This window comes from Atractosteus spatula, chromosome 14 (assembly GCF_055471065.1).
Source record: "Atractosteus spatula isolate fAtrSpa1 chromosome 14, fAtrSpa1.hap1, whole genome shotgun sequence".
Lineage (NCBI taxonomy): Eukaryota > Metazoa > Chordata > Actinopteri > Semionotiformes > Lepisosteidae > Atractosteus > Atractosteus spatula.
The window spans coordinates 40,339,846-40,365,852 of record NC_142719.1 but is presented as its reverse complement, the minus strand read 5'-3'; the positions used below and the strand labels follow the sequence as shown (position 1 = coordinate 40,365,852).

The 26,007-nt window shown below is 39.2% G+C and overlaps 1 protein-coding gene across 1 annotated transcript in view; it reads right to left on the bottom strand.

The window, feature by feature from the left end:
- flt4 (fms related receptor tyrosine kinase 4) overlaps positions 1 to 26,007 on the bottom strand; it is a 68,550-nt gene that overhangs the window by 29,162 nt on the left and 13,381 nt on the right. The window contains exons 2-4 of the mRNA XM_088933019.1: positions 6,548 to 6,644; positions 4,540 to 4,814; positions 142 to 269 (exon numbers count right to left, since the gene is read on the bottom strand). Of these exons, the coding sequence (XP_088789145.1) occupies positions 142 to 269; positions 4,540 to 4,814; positions 6,548 to 6,644 (500 nt within the window). The remainder of the gene's footprint in view (positions 1 to 141; positions 270 to 4,539; positions 4,815 to 6,547; positions 6,645 to 26,007) is intronic.

The window sequence follows — 26,007 nt, the reverse complement described above, 5'->3', positions numbered from 1 at the left end:
GATATCATTCAGAATTGTGCTTCAAATGCATAATGTGGAGGGAAAACAGGCAATAAGTGATGATCTTCATCTTATTTGATTTTATTTTTAAGGATGGGGGGTTGCTGGCAGAGCTCTTGTAATGGGACAAGGGGTACTCACCAGACCAACTTTGACCTCCACGTCTGGCACTGTCACCCGGCACGGTACCTCGACAAGAGTCGACAACGGGGAGATAAAAACAGCTTCGACTGCATCGCTGTTTCCTTTAACGAAGGGCTGGGTCTCATCTGCGATCGAGAAGAAAAGAATAGACACTTTCTGACCTGGGGTGGACTCGGATTTCTCTGGGCAAACACACACTTGATAGACGGTCCCAGCTGGTCACACCAGCAGACTGTTTGGAAATGCAGGAATAATATCATAGGTGATATCTGGTACAGATAATATTTATCAATTTCTCTATCCACTTTATCCAATAGAAGGTCAAGGGAAAGCTGGAAGTCGATTCCAAACTTAGGTGACTCCTAAGTGGCTGGTTCAGTCGTACTTTATATGGTAAAACAGCCAACTTTGAAAGGGGTTCCCTAAGATAAGTCAGGCCTCCTAACTAAAACCACGTGTAATCCCATCCAAGTTGCTGGGCATTGCAGATACGTTCATCCTTCTTTTACAGTTGTGATTTCAGCTGTTTCTTATCACCCCCCTGGTAAGATCTGTGGAAACTGTTTTGGCACCTTGTCAGGGGAAATTAGTGGGGGACAGATTTCATAGAACCAGTCTCCTACTTAACGTCTCCGCCTGCTGACCTCATCCACAGGCAAAAAAGGCTTCGGGGTCCGAATTAGAGCTTTGCTGCTGTCTGAACTCAATGTGAACCGTGAACAGCAAGCTTAATAAAGAGGGGTCTCGCAGCAAAGAGAGACAGTGGTCGCGATGACCCCAGCAGGCACATGGTAACAGTCAAACACGGACAGGGAGACTGTGTGTGCTGAATGCAGAAAAAGACTAAAACCGGAATTTCCCTGGATGTACTGTTGCTCAAAACAAAGTGAAACCAGCAAAACAGACACAGTTGTCACCTCAGTCACATCCCTCGGAATATCTGCTATTGCAGTGTTTATCACATTTGGCCAGTTCCGTCTGGTGTGTGTTCGCAGGAACCAGCACATTTTTCCATCCCTCTGAAAATAATCTGAAGTGAGCTCGCATAATCAACACCACGTTTTTTCATTATTTTTGAGGACGAAAGGAAACCAGCAGAAATAAAGAAAGAGTAAAGGTGAACTCTTTGGCACCTAATACCTTTAATTACTATGAACTCATACCCCTTTTTGCATTAAGAAGTCACCGAATGAAATCTTCGGGCAGCGTCCGCTGGAGGCACGCAAACTCTTTGAAAGAGACTATACCTCAGGACTGTGCAAGATGGAAGAGGAGATGCTCTGGCGCTGAGTATTAAAGAATATTGTAAAACCCCACAAACAGAAGCACGCTTTCTGTTTTCCTGAAAACCAAATACTGAGTTTCTGTCCCACTGACAGTGTGTGACCTGAGCTGACCTTAGAGGTTCTGAGCCACTCGAGGGGCTAAGTGAAAATGTATTTGACCTCCATAAGATGTCAACTGGCCCCAAACTCCAGGTGATGTCGTTGCAAATTAGCACATCAGAGAGAGCAGCCATGCCCAGTCGTAGTTTGATCTGCAGCACAGCAGGCATTGTTGTTTAAAGACCATTAGTCCAAGACACTGAGACCCTCTCCAGGAAAAAGGAGCTTTCTGGTAATGGATGGTGCTAAACATGGCTTGAATTCCTAAAAAATCCTAGTAATCTGTGAATACTTATCTCCTTTGTAGTGCATAGGGACATTTTTTAAATAAAATCCAAATAAAAGAGAGAGGAAATTTTGCCTTTAGTTTGATTTTGCAGTGGGTTTTATTAATTGCTATACGCTTGTGCTGAAAGTAAAGTGAATGTGTTAATGAAATTGTGTTAGTAAAAATCAAATAATTGATAAGCAAATCATTCTCGCATGTCAACGAAATAGATTTTTGTGGTACGTCAGGGTAAAGTGGAAGCAATGATCAAATATGTTTTTTCACCGTTGAACTGAACAAACACGGCTGATTTCTGATTTTTTTGTCGTACTCTACAAAAGCACGAAACAAAATCTAAGCCAATAGTTTGGTTTTTACTCGAAAAAGACATATTTACAAGGTCAAAAGAGTCTATTGTCTGTTCCTATCCTTGAAGAGCATTTTAAAATTCATTAGAAAAATTGTTTTTCTGTATTCTTTCTGATTAAAAGAAAAATTCATTGTAATGGCCTATACAAATATTTTACAAACAAACCAAAAATAAATAAAGACGTGCAGTTAAAAAAAAAAAAAGCTAAACTGCCAAAAGGAAAATATTAGCTTTTCCTTTGCATACTTTTACTGGCATGCCTGTGAAAACAAGAAAGTGGACTGCTGTGTGCTCTTGACTCGGAGAGTGGTGGCTGTCATTCAGAAGCTGCAGCCCTCTGGCACATTGCTAATTGAAACCTCAGATGCAGATGTTTTCAGGCCCAAAGGTCAGCCTCTTGACCACAGAGAGAGATCCCTGCTCTTTCACAGTTCTGTCCATCCTTGAACCTTTGTAGAATCCCATGGCACACATAACGGAATTTAATGCAACCAGTGGGTAACCTACAGTACCCAAAGCAAAACAGTGTTGCCCTCATCCTAGCTCTGTTGGATATTTTTATCTTCAACATGTATTATATTTATGGGTGGCATGGTGATATTTCTGCCTCACAGCACAGGGGCCCAGTGTTCAATTCCTATAAAAGGTTAAAAAAATTAGGAACTCGGAATGGTCTGCTTTATCCAAATCAATGCTGTTCTAAGCAAATATAACTGTAAAGCACTAATCTGTGATGCAACAATGCTTCAGGATGTTTGCTTGAATAAGAAAACATTCCCTTTTATTTAGGTTGCTTTACCATACCATAATCTGAGCTTTGACTTGATATTATCATGCTTTAATTGTGTTTGCTAACCTTACCCCTACACACTGTAAAACCTAACAGAAGGTTTCTTAAATGAATCATAGAGCAGTGCAGAATGACAACACACCAAGTGTTGACTCAGAAACATTGAATGCTTTAAAATGCCTTCCTTTCCAAATTTGACATGTTGTTTCTTTTTAAAGCTAAATCAGTGCGTTGATCGAACTGGAAGGAAAAATAGACGCATAGCCCTATTGTATGATTTACTGACACAGTCCAAAACTGACAGAAACTATGTGTCAACTGGTAACCTGCTCTCAACATCTTCACTGGCTGTCTGTAGAAAGTGTCTGGAGTACTATGGGCTTCAGACTGTTCTGGGGGCCTGCTTAGTTCAGATGAGGTAATGGGACTGCTGTGCCGGATCTGAAATGTTAGCGTTGACACTAATGAATTGAATTAGTTTCAGTATAGAGTTTTGTTAACTTTGGATGAAACAGTAATGCAACTTTCGAGGTGAGATGTGATCCTATCTCCCCTGGGCTGTGGTGTGCACAACGCTTTCTCACAATCTCTTCAACCCCAGGTTCTGCACTTCCAGATTCTCATTCCTGGAAGTGCATTCCTCTAATCGCTTTATTTGGTGGTTTAAAATAAGGAAGGCTAAGACTAGAGGTGAGAAAGGTCACTTGCATGAGATGCCAGTAGAAGAACAAACTTCAGAAAGCTAACAGACGAAACACAACTGCTTTAGTCATGGCATGAAACCATAACAGAAGAGCCTGAGAAATTCTGCACCATGCTTGAATGTACTATTAAATTAATATCTTATACATTGTCTTCCTGTTGTAGGTTATTCAATCCCCTTAGCAAGAGGGTGCAATGGGCTATATTATTTTTAATTGCCGTGAATGAATAGAAACAGAAAGGGATTTTCTTTGTTATGCATTTTTTTCTTCTTTGAACATGACATTCATATTTGTGAACTCTTGGCCAACACCCACAGTACAGTAAAGTGACTGAAAGCACTACACTACAAGACCAAGTGTGAAATGGAAAGAATCAGTTTTTCTAATGAAATGACTGGAGAAGGACAGCTGTCATGTTCTACTGTTGTGTTATTTTGTTCTGCTTTTGTAAAATGTAAAACTAATTTAAAAAATCAGAGCTATGTGATTCTTAGATGTAAGAATGTGCTTTTTCTCTCCTTGTTCACAGCAGAATCAAGGCTTAGTACTTGATTGTGTGTTAAGTTCCTGCAATAAGTGAACTTACAGGATCAGAGGTTTGAGTTACAAAGTTCTGTTACTAGTAGTGAGGAATTGTAAAACCGTCACAATATCCAAGACGACTTAGAAAAGTCTTTGTTCCAGTGCAAAATGTGTTTGTACTTCCAAATAATTTTAATTTTAAAACTATCATACAACAGAAAAAATTGAAACCCACTCCATTAACTGCTCTGATGTGTTTTGTGGGGCAGAATTGTGATGTAAAACAGAGACATATTGCACGTCTGATCAATCTACCCCTTATATCTTGCGCCTGGCCTTGGATGGCAGAGACTGACCTTTAACAAATGCGTAAATGCTGGCTGCAGTGGCACCATCGATGGCGGCCTTAACATCCTTATAGAAACAGCGGTAGTAGCCGGTATCATTGCCGCAGGCTCTGGTCAGCACGAGCGTTTTGCAGTACGGTTTTCCAGGCTCCCCCTGGCACTCCTTGACCCAGACTGCTCGGTGACCTGGAAGCACAGTGGGATATAGCAGGTCCTGGCGATCTTTCACTTCCTGTTTTCTGAGGCTCTTCTCAGGCCAGGCCCAGTCCAGAGTGTGCTGTCCCCTGGACAGTGAAAGAAGAAGGGACAGTGTCACCTGCAAATATACTGTACACTAGCGATGCAATACAATACAATAGCATTTTATACTGTAATAGATTACATTCTAAATCTTCCAAATAGCAACTGAGTTGGCTATTGTCAAAACTGACCAGACATGTGCAAGCACTGTTTGATTTTTACAAATCAATTCTACCCAATGCAGTTTGCTGGGAACACAAGAAACTTCCTCTGGAATAAAGTATTGACCTTCAAAGCTACCTTAAATATGAAACCCTAAAATATTTAAATGCAAAACATTTTGTTTTATGAACAACTCCAAAGTAGAACTGCCAAGAATATTATTACTCTTCCAAAAAGCATATTGCTGCTACTGCAAAAGACAGATTGGCTTCAGGATTCTTGGCAAGAGGGACAACAGAAGGGAGATTTCTGCAATCTGAGACAAATTAAGCTGGTAATACTTCATTTTCATAACACACGTGTTATGAAACACTTCACCACTAGTGCCCAAGATGTAGTGATCAACATGGCTTTGGAATATTAGTATCCTTTAAAAAATATCTCAGAAATGTAGGTGTGTTAGCCTGAATAAACACACTCCTTCAGAAAGATCAGTTTTCTGGTTTTGCATTTTCTTGTCTCCATTTTTATTTTGCTTCCCCTTAATTAAAAACAATGACCGGAATGGCTGAATAGGGAGGCCTGAACATGCTGTCTATGAGTGAATATCTGGTACTATCTAATATTTGGAAAAAGCAGATCTATAATCTACTTAAGAGAGTAATAAGGGGATTGGTGATGTTTAGAAGCTTTAATACAAAGATGTGGACTTATTGTGTATGCATAGTAGAGAAATTGCATTTTGTGAAACACCTGTAACAGCTCTTATACATTCTTTGCTTAAGGACATATTTTCTCTATGCACATAAAGGCCATTCAACATTATGAAATGAAACAAATGATATTTTTAATACCCATATTGAAGTCTCCATAGCAAGACATGTCGACCAGATTCTGCTCTTTCTGTAATAGAGGACGTCTGCTAAACTACACTTATTTGACATTGATACAATATTGAATTTGGAAGTGCAAGTCATTTTGTTTTTATTTTGTTACTCTCCCATTGGGGGATGGCCAGTTGTTTATGAGTTAGGTTTACAGCTACAACTCCTGTACTTCCACAGGAAGCAAGAACCTGCGGACATGCTCCTTTCACACCCACACCTGGCAGGTAGTGCCACTCTCAATTTCACACACTGTGAACTCCACTGGGCCTTGCTGGAGATTCAGTGCCAACTGGAGAAGTGGCACATCTCTCACTATGGTGGCTGTTAGTTGGCACATTGTCAGTGGGAGATGTTACAATACGTACACACTGCTGTGTAAATGTTTTTGACAATGAGGAGTTACTAGATATGTATATTGTATGGGCCTCAACAAAACCTCCACAAGTGTTTTCTTCTATGATAAAGATTTGGAATCATATTAATACAGCTTAGTTTGAGTGAGAATAAACCAAACTGATTATTTAGCAATCCTGAATTCACATTGATCAGAATGTAACAAAAACATGTTACAATAATGCACAAAATAATGCAAAAAGTCAACATTCGGACAGCGTTATATTCATAAGTGAACTTGGGGACTTGTAAAATCAAAAATTGCCCAGCCACATAGTTTTCCCCTGCATTTCATATCTTATATAAACAAGGCATTCAGATAGGAAATCATTTACCTGCATGTAATGGTCAATGTGTCATTGGCGTCGATAACAAGGTCTTCTTTCAGGCTGTCAATGGTAGGTGGAGTCATAGAATATCCAGTCACTTGACCTTTAGGAGAAAGGAAGAGATAATAATTATTTCTCCTCATCAGTCAGTCAGCCAGTGTGATTAGCTGTCCTGCGTGACAGTCTTGCTCTGCAGTACAATGTTTGTCTCCTGTAGTCTCCTCCTGACCCAGATAGTTTCTCACTGCATGAGAAAGCAAGCTTTTCGAGAATCAAACTTTTTCCTTTTTATTCACTCCAACCAGTTGCATATCCCATAACCTGTGCTGTTTGAGATGATTGCTTCTCCAAGTAACCTTGACGACCTATGGGTCTAGAAGCATTTTAAATTGATTGAATATCGCAAAACCTGCCTTAAATGAGATGAGATGAGAATCCTTCACTACCCTATAGGCTAGTTTAAGAGTCAGGATTGTCAAGGAATATGGAGGCGTTTTGCACATTTCCATTTGATTGAGGTAAAACAAATCCCAATCCACATGGAGGCAATGTTTGGGGTAAGAGTTTTTATAGTATTCAAGTCAAAATGTAATTAGAGTCATTGTTTTGTAGTGAGGTAATCAAGCCATCTAATGCAGACTCTGACCTTCAGCACTCTTTCAGAGTTCAGAATGCAACACACGAGCTGCTTGTATCGAAATGTTTCTAATCAAGCGTTTGCTTTGCCCATTCAGGCAATATGGTGCAAATTTCCACTCACTGAAGGCTCCTTGATAAATCAAAGGCTTTGGTGCTTGCATTAGTTGATGGATTTAAAGCTATGGGACCATATTCACATCAGCCTAGCCATTAAGACTTCGTTATTAATCTCCGTAATTACTGTCACACTGAGTTGTGTTCACATCAACGCTAAGTCACAGTTTCATTACCTACACTTAAAAACCCCTGTGGGTATAATAAAGTCACACGCTTCAATCTTTATAAAAATATCACTGCAACTGATATCACACCTGGAGCTCATTAAAGGCGGAAGCAAAGCACCAAACAGACCATGTAACTGTTAGAAAAATGTTTTGCTGAGGACAAACAACCAATTAGACCAATTTCCAGGATTAGATTATCACGAGACCACAGGAAATTGTAAAATTAATGAGACAAATGATCAGGGAAAAACCTCAAGTTTGGAACATAGCAATTATTAAGCATCAGCCACTGATTTTGAAATGTTCTCAGTGATGCAGTAATATCTATTATCTCAGCAATAAATCTTGGGCTTTGATTGTTCTCTTTTTAGCTACATGATTTTAGTGTTCTGTAAACCGAACAAATGAAAATTAAGCCCTCAGATAACTGGCTGTACAAAACTGAGCAATCATGTTTCACTGTTTTAAAAGGTTGGCTGAACTCAAAGGTTGCACGATACTCGGTAGCATTGATAAGAAATTCCCTGCTTGACATTCCTGTCCACTGCACTGTAAGCACCCCCAAAATAACATCAACTGTCATTTTGATATTTTGATCCACTGAGTCTCATACATCCATAAATCAGGCAAAGAAGATGTTAAATAATTAAAATACCACTATCTTCTGCCATAATTTATGAACTTGAACATTATGTCATAATTTTGGAAATTGTAATGCAAAAATATCCCGACTGAAATGACACTTAACACAACACCATTACCAACACATGGTGTCCTGTTACCAATTAAAGATAAAAATTATTATTTAATAATTAGGCTGATGCTTCTTTCTGAAGCAATTACAGTACATTTGTAACATTTGTATCCATTGTATAGTTTAAAGCAATTGGAGACAGGCACCTTGCTCAAGGTCACAATAGCAGTGTCCCACTGGAGTTCTGTGTCAACAGCCTTCCACTAATGAATCCAGAGCCCTTTTCACTAACCAACACAACATCCTTATCTCACATAGACAGATCTTTCTCATAACCTCTGTTTTTGTGAAAATAAATGCCAACAAGTCCTATTTTTGCAAACACGATTGCACATACTGTATACACGTATGACCACAAGCAAAAAATTAACAATTAAGAATTCTTAATTAACAAAGCTGCACAAAAGTCTATAAGCCCTGTGGTTTTCTGTACACAAATGTGATTGCAGTGTAAGAAGGCTCTCCTGTTCTCTGTTCTCTGCTGTGGGCTGGGTGTCAAGGGAGAAGGTGTCGTCCGTTGGGTAGGGGTATTCCACAGTTTGAGATAAGGGAACCTCAGATGCTTTGAAGGACAACATCTTTCCCAAAAGAGTCTTTCTTGTCACACTTCCACTTATTTTATAGTCTGTCTCAAGCTCTGTTTGATCCAAAGAGATCCTCCGTCTTTTTCTTGTCTGGTCATAGGGATACGCGAGCCTCCCATCATCTCTTTCACAGGGATCTCCAGTTGCATTTGCTCTCTTTTTCTTCCAGGAATTGTAGCTTGTGGGGCTGCCATTCTCAGAAACGGAAGAAGCTCCAAAATCCAAACATGGCTGAATGTCTCCGACTCTTAATGTGGAAAAATTTTCCAACAATTTTCTTGAGCAATTGCTTCATGTATGTGTTTGCAGAAATTGACTACTTTGCATTCCTTCAGTAATGCTTTTAGCTGACTGATGGCCATCAGGGAGAGCTCTGAAAAAGGAGCTTTGGAAAAAGGTACTACATATGAATGTAGTCTAATAGATATCTGCAATAGACAGACATCTGCAAGATGAGGCCATTCCTGACGTTTTGAAGGCTTTCTCCTGAAGACTGTTGTTGGGCTGCTTTAAGATCACAGTGACTTTGAAACTCATGCATCTGGATTTCTACTTAAAATACTCTTGTTGAGAAAATTCTAGCAGAACGATGACAATTGGGACGAAGGCCTTTGTTCTCTCTTACAGTAGAGTCAGGTCCTACCTGAAAATGGTGTACGTGAAGAGAGTATCACTGTGCTGTGGAAACCAGCTACAAACAGCTGATGAATGACCTGGCACAGTGGGTATATGAGCAGCTGCAGAACTTGGTTGCAGTGGGCCCAGCACTTAGCACTCCGCACCACAAATACAGGTAGTATGCATATACAGGGACTGTCACGTCTCCTGCTTCCTCACAGCCATGATGTTGCACAGGTGAATGACCATGTCTCTGATGCACACGCTGGTCGGACATCCAGGTGTCCAGGGAATATATTTCTGTCAGTATCCTCTGCATGAAGATGATCATTGCATGGAAGCCTGTTGGGGGATGTAAACTTGTGGTTTTTCATTCAGATGGTACACACTTGTCCCACAACCCTGAAGATAGAGCTGAGAGTTCCTTCTTCAAAGGCTGCCATCCACTCCTCCTACATTTCTTGGTCAATTTGATCACACCTGTTCTTCAGTACGATCAGATGCTGTTTATTTTTGGGGGCATTACCTTTCTTCCCATGTAGCACCAGCAGGCATATGACTGTCTCTGTTCTGCCTGACTACTGCCTCTTTCCCAGAGTTGAAGTCCAACATCAGTATATGGACAGTGGAACAATTCAGCCTTTTTCAAATAGAAAATCTGTAGAAATTAGTAGACCACAGAAGTGCTGAAATTCCTTCTGCTGCTTGAAAACCATGAACGTTTTTGAGCATTTTAGAGAAACAATGGAGAGAAACAACAGTTAAGACACCCCGTTAGACATTTGGGAACAAAGACTGTGCAGAAGAACACAGCTTTCCACTGAACATTTCATAACCATAATCACAGCGGGAAATTCAGACCTCTTATTTCAAAGGCTCTGTGGTAGCTTTCTGAAGATATCTGTAGAGCATAAGACTGTGTCGAAGAAAGCTGCTTTCAGGGGTCGCTGTCAGACAGAGTCTGAGTCGCCTGTGGCTTTTTAAATAAACATCAGCCAACTGTTGGACAGTGAGAAAGGAAATTCCCATCAAGATGGCTCGCACCTCCTCTATTTCTGGAACGTTGTATTTCCTACCCTTCCCGAATGCATGGAAACAAACAGCTTTCTTTGGGAAACGTTTCTCCTTCAAGCCCGGGGGAGAAACTCACTTATTTCCCCAACTTCCCCCTCTCCTTGTACTTGAACTACAACAGCACACATCGAATGCCCTATATTACAGTGCTAATGACGATGGATTAATTATTTTACCTGCTCTTCAGATACTATATTCTGACCAGGTGATCAGTATTTAGGTATTTAAAGAAAGCCCAAGGTGGGGCTCCTAGCTCAAGGACATCTGCTTGGAGAGCAGGTTACGTTCTATGCAAGACAATGCAAGTTTAAGTTTATGTCATATAATTATCCGGTAGGGATTTGATTTCCCAAGCAACAGTGCACATCTGGCAAAACACTGGGATGGGATTAATCAGTCGGGCTTTCTGGCAGTAAAGTCAATTAGAGAGGCACTGCTTATTGAACTAATTGCTCATTGAATATGGTGGTAACTCTCCTGTCAGGCACTGTGGACTTTGCTGCATGTATGAATGAATAATTCTTCAAGTGGGGGTAATAACTAAGCATGTCCATGTGTTTTAGTCCTTCCCAACAGGTATGGGACATTAATGTTAATAACAATGAAAAATGTGGTGATTCCAAACTACTTGTCATATAATAAAAATAACTGAAACAGAAGTACACATCAGTGCTGCACAGGTTTTATTTGTCGTAACCACTGGGCTTTGGGGTAATGTACCTCCCACCACATTTTCTTGTCAATGTGAAGGGGTTTTTAACAAACCTACCATATTGGTTTTTCTACAGTTAGGAAGCCCAGAAAAAAAAAACATACAGTGTTGAAGCAGGAAGTTGAAGCACATTAAACATACTGTACATACAGAATATGTGGCCACGGATAAAGCAGGAAACAGAATGACAGAAAATTGCAGGTGAAAAAAAGAAAAATCTGTACAATTCAAAGTTATACTTTAGATTTCACAACTTGAAAAATCTGCAGTAGTATCTTAAGCTGATGGAGAATTTATACTGTACGTCTCCGTACACAATGCTATCTCTAATCCTGACTCCAAACCTTAACCTAGTGCCATCTCTAGTCCTTACCCTGTATCTGGCAATAATTATAACCCTTTTTTTAAATGCATCTGCTGAAGAGCTGTTTACACTGGGGATCCATTAACATATTTGAAAATGGGCAGATTGGTGGCCTGAGATAAAAACAAAAGAATAAATACTTTGCTTTCCATGTGTGGATTACAAATTGCCACTGCCTAGTCAGAGAGCCTGACATGAGTTTTTATCCAAACATTATCACAGCTACAAGGATTTGTTTTATGAAGACATTATGTTCTTCTCAAAACAAATGCCAAAAAGATAAGATTCACCGAGGGAGTGAAGGACATTTTACATCACAAAATGGGGGAAATTTGGGGGAATTGGATTATGTTCTTTAGAAAAAAACAATAACAATTTGGAATTTCTTATTATGGTGTGGTGAAAGTTGAGTGCTGATATAGCAGTAGCAACAGCGGATTGATTGATGTCTGTAATAGCCAAATCAAGAGAAATCGCTGGATTTTATTAAAGTAATGTAAGAGCTATTATGTGAAATCCTCTGTGAAGTAATCTGAGCAGAAATGCCTAATTGAATGCATCTGCTATGAGTTTCTATTATTGATTAGCCAGGCCTGTCAGTTTTGAATTTAGGAATAGAATTAATGTGTGTGACGCAAAGTGGTTTGCACAAACATAACACATTTCTTTTTCAATATTTTTGTTGGATACGTATCAATTGAGAATGTACAAATGGGACACACCATACAAAGATGAATCATTGAGCCTGAGAATATGAAGAGAGGTTTATTTGAAACCTCTGTGCTGTATACCATTCCAGTTCTTGGATACTACTAAATTTAAAAAACATTTGCAATTACTTTCACCTTCAGAGTTCCCTTGTCTCTACAATCCCCCGGCTTTTGGTAAAGCTGACAAAAATCTTTGTAAAACAAATACGATTGAAAGTGATTGAATTATTAATGCTTGACTGGCATTGCTCTGTGTGGGAATCTCATTTGAAACCAATCCGTTAGACATGCAATAACACAGGATAAACCCAAAGGAATGATGACTGCTCAGGCTCTGGTCTGTGAGATATTTGGAACCAAACATGAAAAACGTGATATGAGCAAACAGTAAGAGTTTGAAGAATCTGAGATAATTTCTAAAATAAACATCTCCTGGGCCTTTTTGACCATGTTTTGTGCCTTTTAATTCAACTGGTTCACTGTGACAAAAAAAAAGCTGTTGAAAGAAATGTAGAAAAACTAGCTGAAGACGCTTGAGGTCTGACATTCTACACGGTCTGAGGAAACCTTTTCCAATCAATCTTTGCACAGTGTTTTGTTCTCTTTTAAAATCAATGTACTGTACTATAACTAGCTGGCTTGCAGTTTATGCCTCATTTCTGTTGGCTAATGTGGGCAAAGTTTGAAAGCCCTGCAGATCATGTACTGGAGGTAGAAATGTTCTGTCTGTCTTCTGATGAGAAGTAACATCACACTTAGAACTGTCTGTTTTTTGTTCTGCTCTATAACTATCATCATCTGCATCCAAAAAGTGATCAGTGATTTAAAAGAAACTTGCTTTTCTTTTTGCAGAACACAATGAGTGAATTTTGTATGCTCCATCCTTTTTATTAACAATCGGGTAGCAGATTATCTAAGGTATTTTATTGACTGTGTTTGGCCATTTTGCGAGGCAAATAAAACATTACACTCAAACTCCTGTGCACATTCTGATGGATATTTGAAACAGTGTTCCACTAGGAGTGTGGGCATGAGCAAAAAATGTAAGGGCTCATGCGGGCAGGAAAAATGTTTCTCCATTTAAATTTTGAAGTTCATGAGAATACAATACCTGGGGTGAAATAAGCTTACTCTTGGCATGTTAGAAATCTTCCTCCCCACTGCCCTATGATTTGAGAAAGTCAGTGCCAGAGTGGTACATTCCTAAAGTAAGCTGCATCCCGGCTCTCTTAACACTAAGCTCTGTGATGCTAGTTTTGTTACCCTTAGGTTTCCTGACCCTTACCACTGAATAAGCACATGTGGTATTTTTTAAAAACCTACATACTTATTTTTCATCCTTTAAAATGAAGTAAATTCAGTGTGTGTGGTGCATGATTCACCAGGGTCTTTAACTAAGCCCTTCCAATGTAATCCTTTTAGATTGACTTCACTGGGACAACTTTCCAGGCAGAGTCTCTCACTGATTTTGGGCAGTATGTGAAGAACTAAGGACAATTTTAGTTTCATGATTTATATCGGGGCTATGCTGGTAGTCTCCCACCTAACTGATGGCCTCTCTCTCAGTCAAGTCACAGCAGCATCGCAGATTCAGCTATGCTGTAGAGTCGGTGACTAAGGTGCAGGATGGGATTCTGATCGATCGGGAATCAAACTTCAGAGCTGGATATTGTTGGTACCATGCTCAAGCCAGTTGAAATTAACTCAACAAGTTAAGGAAAATGTACACTACAGAGTAAATACACTACAAAGATTTACTACTATAAATTAAGGGATTAAGGGAGTCCCTTTATCTGAATGTTATGATTCGAACAAAGAATTGTTTAGCAGCAGAGTGTTTTTTTGTGAAGAGGTAATTTGGGGAAGAATGTTAGGCTTCCTAGAGAAAAAGTACATTAAGTTACTGTAATGGTCTTAGGGCTCTGACAGGTGGCAGTATGTATAAGAGTCATACTTCGTTATTGTATAGAGAACTGGCCAACTATGTATGGCTATGGAACATAACCACTTATGTGCTATGTTAGAAATGACCATGATGCAAAATTGTGTGGCAGCACCAAAGTGCACAAAGAGCGGTGTAAGACTAGTGAGCTTTTATGCTTCTGGCTCCAATAAATGGACAAGAAACAATGTGTGTGCGGTTTTAACTTGCAATGTCAAAGCAGACATCAGACATCTGTGTGCACTGCTCATAGACACCACAAGCATCGTGCTGTTTACAACACTTGAGCCTGGCTCTGAGACAGACGTTATTTAACTCTCAGAACCTGTTTTCCTTTGGGAGATGGGCTACGCCCTTCATTGTTGAATCCAATAGGAACCGAGTCTCATACGTGTACGTTTCACAAAGAAAAGTCTGCTAGCAGCTGTTCTATTTTAGGCTCCCATTGCTCATGTGGCTTGAACCCCACTGTGAAAAACAGACTTTTTGGTGATTATATTCCAGCACTTGTAAGCTGGCACTGAAGCACTTGAGTTGTGAATCTGTGGCTTGCATCACTGTGACAGCTGTAATCACTTGAACTTGCAGGGTTCAAATGAATATTTCTATCATTTCTTTTTTAATTTACAGAACAACAGATCTGAAAATATTTTCTTTCAGGGATGTATAACAGAATTTTTTTACAGTCCTAAATAATTACATACTTTATTTATGAACTAATAACAAATCATTATGAAATTATTTTTATATTTTAACACCAATATTTAATCTTACCTTAAAACTTTTGATAAATTAATCATGTTAAATATCTGACTGTTCCAAACTGTAACTGAATGTGTGCATTAACATAATTCATCCTTTCTTAAGCATGTTAACATTTCTAAAGTTAATAAAACTGCATTTAATAGCATGACTTTGTTGATTAAATTTTATTTTTGAATATAGGAAAATGCTCTTTTCCTGAATCCTTTTCAGGGCTGACATCAGGGTTTTTTACAACCTGGATTGTTAACAACAAGTCTCTTACTGTAGGCCAAGGTGCTACTTATTTACTGAACACCAGATGTAACTATTTTTCTAAGCTTTCGTGATGATTTACAGTCCTGCAGCCATATCACATCTTAAACATTACTGAATGAAACTCCTTCCAGCTGCTCACCCCTGCTTGAAAGGATAAAAATATGATTTATGATGTTTCACACTTATTTGAATGGGTACGTCAAGACCTGTATCTGTCAGCCTTTAAATTCTCCCTCATTGCACTGGATTGGAGAGGAAATTCATCTGGTGGGAATCCTTACGTGTTTTCAAACATGTGGGGCATAACGGATTGGAACAAGAAATCACACATTGAGATATGATATAGGTACAAAGCCAGCACTGCTAAAGAAAAAAATACCTGGGTTGGATCAGTTTTGCTCATATTCAGGTGATAGTAAATATATACAGTACATATAAATCATACTCTAATTACACTTTAAATTCAAGAATGACAGCAACAGAAGGAATTCCAGCCAGATATTGATCTATTCCATATGTACTTTTTCTGTTAGCAGAATGCATTCCCATATGCTAAGGGCAGAGCAGACAGGTTGCCATGACTTGGATGGGAGAGCTAAATCAGGTACAGTAGATTAAATATTACAGGACAGCCATTCCAACCTTGTGGAAAAATGTATGCTACATGTTTCTAAACCCTAAATTGCAAAAAGGCTGAATATGTTTTTGCAGACAAGGATCCTATCTTTATCAAGCTACTTAAAAGCATCTACACTGTATGTTATATATACTGTTGATTTTGTATATATTTGCAGGACAGTCTTTTTGTGGATATTTGCTTAGTTATAAAATGTTTATCTCCAGTTTTAATGGATTTACTGTCAGATATATTTCTGCTTTGATATATTGAACAGCAGCTTGCATTGTCTCATAGGGAAGCAGAACAACCTCTTATTAACCCGTTGAACTGATTCTTAGAACAGTAGCAAAACACAAGTACTTAAATTAAACATACTGTAACACAAAACAAAAGTTTAAGCAAGTAATATCAAAAGTAATAAAAAAATGGAATTGTTCCTCCTAATGCAAAACAGTGAATCAACCAGCATTCCAGGATAATGGCCCAAACTGTATTTTAGGGGATTAGAAATTCACTAGAGATAACTAAGGCCAAAAACAAAATCTTAAAACAACTAATTGATTTGGATTCTATGCCAATTATGCTGCCTGTCAAAGACAATGAAGTGAAAGACTTGGATGTCAGAGTGAACATTAATTGTTGCTATCCACCTTGCTGGCAGTAACAAGCAAGAATTATATACGTGAGTGTGTAAAACATGGCAAATTGTGGAATATTTCGAACCCGACCAAGATTGGATTTAGCTATTTAAATGTGTTTTTTACATGTTTAGGTTTCAATAAGAAAAACAAATACTGTGTTTCATTCTGTACCAGATCTGGAAAACAAAAATGAATGGTGACCACCAGGAGGCACTAAAATTCTGCAAATAAAAGCAGGAATTTAAAACCCTGAGTTCCAGAGTGCTACAGGTGTGTTTGCTTTCACACCATGAAGCCGTACGGTGCAGCGGAAAGTGTGCTATGTTGAGACCAAGTGATTTTTTCTCTCTGTCTGCTCAGAGTACTAATCCTGCCCTGGTTAAAGACATATATACACACAGAAGAAACAAATCTAGAAGCCCATAGTGCAATTACATTTTCAGATTTTCAGTGTCTGACTTCCTCCATGTGGTGCCCTTGTTAATTATTTGGCCAAAGTACAGAAATTTGAATTCCACTGATTAAAGCTTCTTTTGACAGGAATTTCCATTTTCTCATAACTTTCAGTCTGTTCTGCTAAGATATGTACTATATGTTCTCGAAACACGTGCCAGTTATAATGAGCAATACCATGTGTTCATGAACATTGTAACGTATGGACACTATTCAGTTATGTATATTGGATGCTAGCTGTGCCTGTTGCATTTTATTGCATTATTCTTGTGTGATTTAAGAAGCACAATTAGCTCAGTCATTTGAAAGGACAGGGGATAGGGGAATTCATACAATTCAGTTTTTATTATCTTTTACTTGCCTCACAGGAATGGAGGTACCCATTGCCTGGGGGGACTGAAAATCTTAAGAGCTCTGCCCAGCAATTCTGTGATCCATTGCCTGTGGGCCTTGGGTTATGGATTTGTGATTTTCCCTGGAAAGCAAAGCTTTGAAACATCCCATTTACCATTGTTTCATCCATCGTGCCTTCTACTGCTTTTGGAGCAGCACAGCAGTGATACAGGCCCCATGAGGGCTCCAGATCTTGCCAAAGAAATTTTATTGGCAGCTTTTGATCCTCCTAAACACTGCCCACATCGACATTTCACACAGTCCATGCAGATACTCATAAAGAGATGACTGGCTTGATGACTGCCAGATCTTTTCTTTTGTTGTGCAACTAGTGGGACGATCAACAGCTCTCCACTACTCCGCCTGGCCTGAAAGGGATTACTGCATCTGTCCAGCATACACAGCAAGATAACCATCAGTGAAATGTGCCTGGTATGTTCACTGCAGCGTCTTGGGTAGCACTTCACAACTCGACAGCACGCTGCTCTGTGTAGGCCTCATCATCATGATGCACTCCAGATCTGATTTCGTACTGAGGAGGCAAGATAAGCTCTCGATAAAAACCATTAACCATTATCCAAATTTCCAAATACCACCAGGCTAAAAGGAATTTGTTGGTAGGGGAAGTTCACAGGCCGGACCTTTCCAGCCTGAGGACTGGGGTTCAAGTCAAGCCTGGGCTGCAATCTGGAAGTTTTACCGCATCCATTTGCACCTCATGATGGTTCTGTAAAGTCTCCCTGAGGAGGTCAAACTCATTGACATTTGGAGACTAAACAGGTTCAATCTGAAGTCTCTCCTGAATAACAAGATGAGCATGACGCATGATTACCATGACTAGAGCAGATAAAGCTTTCACTTAGGTAATCCATACAGTTTATATATCTCCACTAACATATACACATAGATATTTTCTATCACCCTGATGTTTGCACCAGCTACCTGCTGACAGCCTTGTAGGCCTGCTCCATTACCAATTACCTTTTGATCTTTGCTCTTGTGATCCCTATATTCTGGCTATCCTGATACCTACAAATCATCAACACACTTCAGGGCTTTTTAAGAGGGTGGCGGCGGAACATTAATTAGGGCTCTAGATTCCTGAGAGGAGGGTCATACCTTCGAATCCCAGATCAGAATGCTGTTGCTTTTCCCATGAGCAAAGTACCTTATCCAAACTACTCCCCCAAACCTAGTTATTGCTGTGCAGTAACTAGCTACAAGTGGATACCAATGTTTGTTCTGTATGCAAAAATAAGCTGCAAAGCACGCACATTATAAGACTGGATTTTATTATTTGTATGTCTTTGTTTCTGGCCAGTACTGTGGTATGAATAACACGTCATTACGTTAGGTCTGATAAAATACGGGTCATATTTACCTGAATGGACGTCTTTGTTTGGTGAAGGCAGTGCTGGGTTATAAGACAATTGCAACCAGAGCTCTCCTTAATTCTGCTCCACAGTTTCCTCCAAATATAAGGTCAAACTCACAATGCTGGACAAAAAGGCACCTAAATGAGATTAATTTTGCCCAATTAGAGTTTGCCTCCAGCTGTTTAGAATTTCTGGCCTGCATTTCCTCGACCATTACATCATCTCCCCGGTGGGGTCCCAAAGAGTTATTTAAAACACATTTTTGTGTATGTAAGGTTTTTGAATTAATTTTGGTATAGGCTCTCCCGATGCTTCAGAGATTACATATGGAAAGAGACTGATGGGTTCCGTCTGTCAAATTATCTCTTGGACAAAAAATATAAAATTTTGTATTGGGTGTAGCATACCTTGTAAATATTAGGTTTACAATATTTTTAGATTATTTGGGGAACTTTATTGCCTCCAATATAATAAACTTGACTGAACTGAAATGGACTTCGAAAAGAAAATCTAGAACTTAGCCCAAATGAATAGTGGATCTCCAATAAGAAACCACATTTCATTGATATTTTTAGAAAACACTGCTTCTTACAATGTAGAGTGTACTTGCAGTTTTGTCATTATATGCAGTCTGACGCGTCATTATATTATATATTGCATCTTTCTGACTTTTTTGTTGGTTGTTTTTCATTACAATTGATCGACAGGAAAGCACAATTTCAAAATCAGGAAACGGGCAGCCCTCCCCAGAAGGCGCGGCCTCTGTGATATTCACGCTAGTTGAAACCTGTGACCAGTGCCACTCTGCCCTCTGTGGGATTTTGATGGAAGCCTCTCACAGGCTCCTCTGCATTCAGCTATTCCAGAAAGCCAAAAGGCTGGTCCTCCCACTGTGGGACAAGTCAACACTCTCCTGGTTCCAAAAGGGTGATTTCCCTTGTCTTTCAGGACTGAATGAACACACTTACACTCACTGTATATTAATGACCACCTTGATAATAGTAGCTTGACTGTAGCCCACTGGTGAATGATCTAGTTTCTAACATACATATGTAAAAAAAAAAAAAGAAATTAACATTTTCCGTGTAATGCTTTCATACCGTCTGTCACTATCGTCATCCCTCCTCTTAAGGGCGCTCTGACCCTTTCATAGTTTAGTTTATTAAGTGCACCTGCCCCCTGTTTTGCCTGTTATTATTTAAGCCCGGCACTCCCGCTATTCCTCGCTCAGCATTGGAAGATGGGCGTTGCGCGTAGCCGAGGGCTGGTCTTATTCCCCGGTGTCCTGACCGTCTGAGTCCGGGGCTCGGAGCGCCTGGCCTTGTTATCCTGTTTTTAACTTCCTGTTCCTGTTCCGGATCCCGTTCCGGATTTTAACCTTGTCTGTTTTGGATGGTTCTCCTGGCACCTGGACCCTGGCCTGCACCCCGGATTCCCTTTATGGACTGTTGGGACTTGTTCGCCTGCGCCACGCCCCCCGAGCACCGGATCACCGTCGTCACGCCCCCCCTGTCTGTCATCCCATTCTGATCCTCATTGTCTTTTCCCTGTTGTCATTTTCAAGTTACTTCCTTTATACTGTCTGCATTGGGTCCTAAACTATGCCATCAAGAACACAGAAGCTTTACTTACGTAGGGAGTACAGAGGGATCTGGATAAGTATTACTAGGTAGCAAAGTAAAAACAGTTAACAGCTCAAACATGCACAAAAGTTTGAATTCTGATGCTCATAAGTCTTCATGCATTTGGTAAGAAGAGGGTTAAAGTTTTTAACATAGAGAAATGAGAATGAGACATTTAGTAGTCATCGGGGACCGATTTTCTATTGTTCGAACCTGTGTTAAGTGTGAAGCCGTTTCCTGAAAATATGCTGTTTTCTGAGCTCAGTTGTTTAAATGAATCCAGGCGAGTCAAAGTTATGATGTGATGCAGTAGGCATAGGTACTCCCCACCCCATCCTCCAGAGAGGCCGAATCAAGGGTAACTTTCAGGGCCTGACTCTTGTGATGTTGTCATGGTTTTGTAAGGACTTCCTGTACAGCACAGATTGCTGATTGTATGGTAAGAAAAATAAATGGGCTCAGTTCCAGCAATGGGACTATGGGCAATTTCACATTTAACAAGGATACTTAAGAAAGACATATCTATATATTATTCTATAATTGCAAGCAAAGGTTCATCCAGTGTGTCTGTGAAGAATCATACATCTATAAAGTGTATCCCTTACGATCTATACACTATGAGAAAACGCCCTTAGGCAAGAGGTTAACAGCAACTGAGATCATTTTTGGGAGGGATAGCTGTCTTTTTGTGTGCATAATATGGGCAGAATTGCATTTCATCAGATTCAGAAATTTTCTTGGAAATCCACACTGCTTAAGACAAATGTAATTTTCTCATTCAGCAGTATCTGTGGAAACTGATGATCAAATATTGTTTTTGAAACTGCTATGCTTTAAGTAAAGAGTTAAGCCTTTTATAAGTCTGCAAAGTTCCTGATGAATATGGTGACAAAATTTCACTTTGAGATTTTGCTTCCCAAAAGCTAAATATCCTGGTATTACATTACAGTGGTTGAATCTTCTTACACGACTTCATACAATCATACAATTTATAGAGCAAGACTATGCTAATATTAATTCAACCTCCTAACAACATTGGATAGCCAACAGTGGACGCTGCTGGAACCAGTCTGTTAATGTCTTTTTGATTTAATAAAAAAATACATTGATTTTTAATATGCAAAGAGTACTTCACAAAGTTATTTGGTTTGAGACTGAGTTTTTTAAGCCTGGAAGAAATTCATTTGTTTTGTTTTCTTTGAGAAATGTGATACCTAATTTAGGAACATTAACATGTGAAAAAGAATAAAAAGGAAGTTGTTTTTCAAATGTTGGACATTTCTGCAGTAATTTTAAATCTAGCTTGTGACGTTTATACTCAGCGGTACGTTGGTTTTATGCCTAAATGATAGTACTGGGTTGCAAGCTCAAAAGTGATTAGTTCCAGTATAATTCTGCTGTAACTGTACAAAGGAGCAATCTCAATTAACTCTTTGTTTTCTGCCTTCCTCAAAAGATTTTATTTTAGAAGAAGTATCGGCCTTGATTTGCTGAATGTTTTATTTCAAAGTGCTTTAAAGTTTTCTCTTTAATTACTGTCTTTAAAGTCTCTTTGAACTTCAAATCTCTGAGGAAGAAGAATACAGATATTTAAAAAAAATAGTACTGTGTGGACCTCACCAGTGCAGGTAATTGATGAAGACGTGCATGGCAGTTTGGTTTTTTTGAGGTTTTGCTATTTTTGGGCTCTTGTATACTGTACATTGCACTGATAAAAAAGGAATGGGGTGCCCGAGTCATGAGACTAGATGACTGTGACCTGAATTCCACAGGTGGCATCACTCTGTGGCAGGGCTGGCAAACCGTAACTCTGTAAGGCCTGGAGGACTGTAGGCTTGCAGTGATGTCATTGACAGATAGGCAGTTCCTCCAATCAGCACTAACTCTACTGTCATGCATTTTGGAGCTTGAAGCATGCAAAATGACAAATGGCTGTAGAGAGGCCACATTGGAGGAGCATGTCTAAGTGTCTCATTCTCACATGAGTCGAAGCTGCTCCCAGAGAAGCAGGATTCAAAACAACTGCACATTCATAACTGGGTCAGTATAGTAAATGATCATTTGCAATTCAAAATTAAAAAAAGAAAGAGGAAGGGAATACATTTATTTGAATTTCACAGTGAAAAAAATGTTAGCTTACAATATCCAGAAATGTGTTTGTCTTGAAGTTATAGAATGGATCAAGCTTCAGTCTTGCACATTTTTTTTTCTGATTGATTGGTGTTGGAGTAAAGGAGATTAGTTTATCTAGCTATCAAAAAGATAATTGTATATCAAATTAACATATGATCACACAGTTTAGGTTATTAAATAGTGAAAAAATAGAAACTGATTGACCCTATAGACAGTTGTCTTGATATTGCCTGCATTAAATAGATAAAAGTCTGTTTTAAATAAATCTCTTTCTGCTTCCAGCTATCACTAGTCACCTGTAAAGCTAAAGATGATGAAGGAATCCATCTGGAGAAGCTATGCTCAGTGTGAAAATTATTATACTGCTTTGACTGCACCTCTGATTAAATTATCTAGTCAACATAAATCAAACAAAGTGTCCTACAAGCTTAAAAAAAGATAAGGATGCCTAATGGATTTTTTTTCATATCTATAATTCAATGTCCAGTAGGAAGATGAAGTTTCAGTCCCTGACAGAGGGGCTTAGTACAAATGTTGAACTTTGCATTTTAATTAACAGAGTATATACAGTATATATTTGCTATTGCATAGAAAAAATTTGGCATCAGTACTGGTGGTTGCCAAGGACACAATTCGTTTAATTTTTTTTTAACATAAATAACAGCTTTTCAGCTCCCAGAACAAGCACAAAAAAAGCCTCAACCTTCAGCCAAACATGTGGTCTTTAGAAGCCAGACACAACATCTCCCATGAAGGAAAATGTTTATTAAAGAAGAGTAAAAAAATATAGGAATTAGAGACAAATTCATGGAGAAATCCCATTAAGACAGATAAAGCAAAGGCAGATTTCTTTTCCAAACCTCAAACGGCATTATCTTTGAACTAGCTGGCATCCAGGATTATGTTGGGGAAAAAAACTTCAAGTAAATGCAAGCAAAAACAAAAGCCAAACTATCCAAGTTTTTTTTTTTTCAATGAAACTTAAGAGGTTTAACAAAACATCTAGACAATAAAGATAATGGCGCAGACCACATCTTTTGCTCTTTGGCACATCTGAAAGTGAGGACCGTGGCTGTGAACGGTTTGTGTGCTATTGGTGAAAGCTCAGCTTGTGTTGCTTTTCCAGACACTGTGTGTGTCTTTGAAGACAATCAGTGATGTTCTTCTTCAAACTTGGCATTTTGCATGTAGTCTCCAGATGTTCTTCAAGCAACTTTTCAGGATGTTACGTTTGCTCCCTCTACAAAAAAAATAACTCGAGGCAGAGCATTTTTTCAGACAGCCGAAAAGCGAGAGACTTTCCTTTGTTGAATTGTTTTTCATTTGTACCATTAAACTAGATGTAGCAGGCTGTCACCTGAAACTACCCTGCAAAGGTCTGCTGCTGTCAAAGCAATGACCAACCTTCCCTTGATGGTTATTCTACACATGTATGTTTCACTGTGCTTTTTCTCGTCCTTTTGATTTGAAAATTTGGTTGCTGACCTGTAAAGCATCAAATAGTCTAACTCCACTGGGCCTGTCAGATCAACTTAAAGTCAACAAATCAACTCGAAAGTCCCAATCTAGATTCTGAACAGCTGTGTGTCTTAATCAAAATGGCATTTTAAGGGGAGCAAGACATTTAGTTGTAATATATCACATTTAATATTCCTCTGAGGATTTTAGAGATTTTGGATCACCTATCATTTTTAAATTACAGCTTAAAACATACTTTTCCTAATGTTTTTTTTTTGCGAAGTATCTACTATCTTGTTGGTCTTTTACAGTTAAATGATTTTATCATTGCTTTGCAGGTTGGATATAAAATGCTTTGTGATATAATTATAAAAGGTGTAAAATCAAGTCAATTTTATTTAACATCTTGAAATATATGAATGGTATAACCGCCTTCGCTCCCCTATGAGCATCATAGTTTTCTGCCCTCAAAATTCTTGAGGTTTCTGTAACTTTTATGAAGGTTAATTTCCTGCTCATGACGCATGGCTTTTACTACAAGAAGGAAAAAAAAACTGTGGGAAATTCTGGTTCACTTGGATTAATGATGTATTGCCGATTTACAATCTGTCATTTTCTGTTCCAAATGAACTCCTCCGATCTCCCAATAAACTTCATTAAAAACACTTGCTTCTAATATTGCTTTTTTGGCACAACAGTACGTGTGGCACTACATGGAAACGTGTGGTTCATAATGAACTCCTTTTGCTGAATAAGCTAAGAATCTCACACTATCAGTTTGTCACTCTGGGCTGTCTCCGCACACTTGAAAAACAGAACTCCTGCTGAACCAAGACATACCCATAATTCCCATTTTGAATTTAATCATGATCAACAATGAAGTATATTAAGTAGGTCTTGGCCTGTTTTGGGGATGAAGTCGTCCCAATCTCTAGTCGAATACATAAAAAAGAGCACCTTGATTTAGACTTCACATAAATATCCTGAACTGTAAACACAGCATGTTAGCTTTGCCTACTGTTCCTTGAACAATCATATAAATGAACAGCCTGCAACTTCTTTCCTTTCTGTAACAGGAAACCCAATGGCATTTATATATATATTCTCTTCCAGGCTAATTTCCTGTTAACATTTACTCTTCTTCAATTCCTCCCCTCACAGACTGAGAAGTATCATGTGGCATTTCCTTTGCTCTCTGTAGTTTTGACTCACAAATGATTGCTTCGTGAGAGAGAGAGGCATCCACTTGCATGGGCACTGGTGTGGGTTGCTAACTTGCACTCACAAGCTGAGTTTTTGAGCGGCGAGAGACAGTAAATATTGCCTCTCTCCACTGATTACCATGGATTGTTTAGGAAAATTTAGCAACAGATACACATCTGAGATATAACACATTTCCTACCACAGACAATACACAAATTGAAATATTAAATGAACTAACCATTTAAACCTACAATGGTAACCTAAAATTATCAGTGATAGAAAGTGTTTCCTCGTTGTTCATCAGCTTTTCCCAATAGCATCACCTCACTGGCAAGTTTTCACGAACAGTAAACATTTAGATAGTCCATCTTTCACTTTACATCATGAAGGTGACAAGGGCAGAAACAAGGCTAAAGTGCGATTCTGTTTGTCTCGGAAAGGGATCATTCCTAGCTACGAAATGTGAAAAACTCTCCTTTCCTTGGCCTAGCACAAAACAGCTTGCACACACCCCGGCATCCAAGAAGTCACACGCAGAGGCCCGCAGCCAGCACCACCTTGCTCTGAAATAGCCCTGTGTCCGGCCTGTGACTGGAGGGCAGCCAGGCCATGGAGCAGACCTCCTCCCGGATTTGTGGAGTCAGCAGCCCTCAGTCCCCCTGGAGGAGGCTGCTGGGTACTGGAATCGGGGGGATGCACTGCGCACGCAGAGAGAGTAGGCCAGTTTCCCTCCTCTCGGGGATGCAGAGCCAGAAATCGCTGAAGGACAGTGTTTTCTTTTGGTTGATCTGATTTGGACAGAAATTTAGGAGTAACTGGATTTTCTAGTGAATGTCTGCTTGCCTGCCTCAAGCTTCCTCTTTCCTG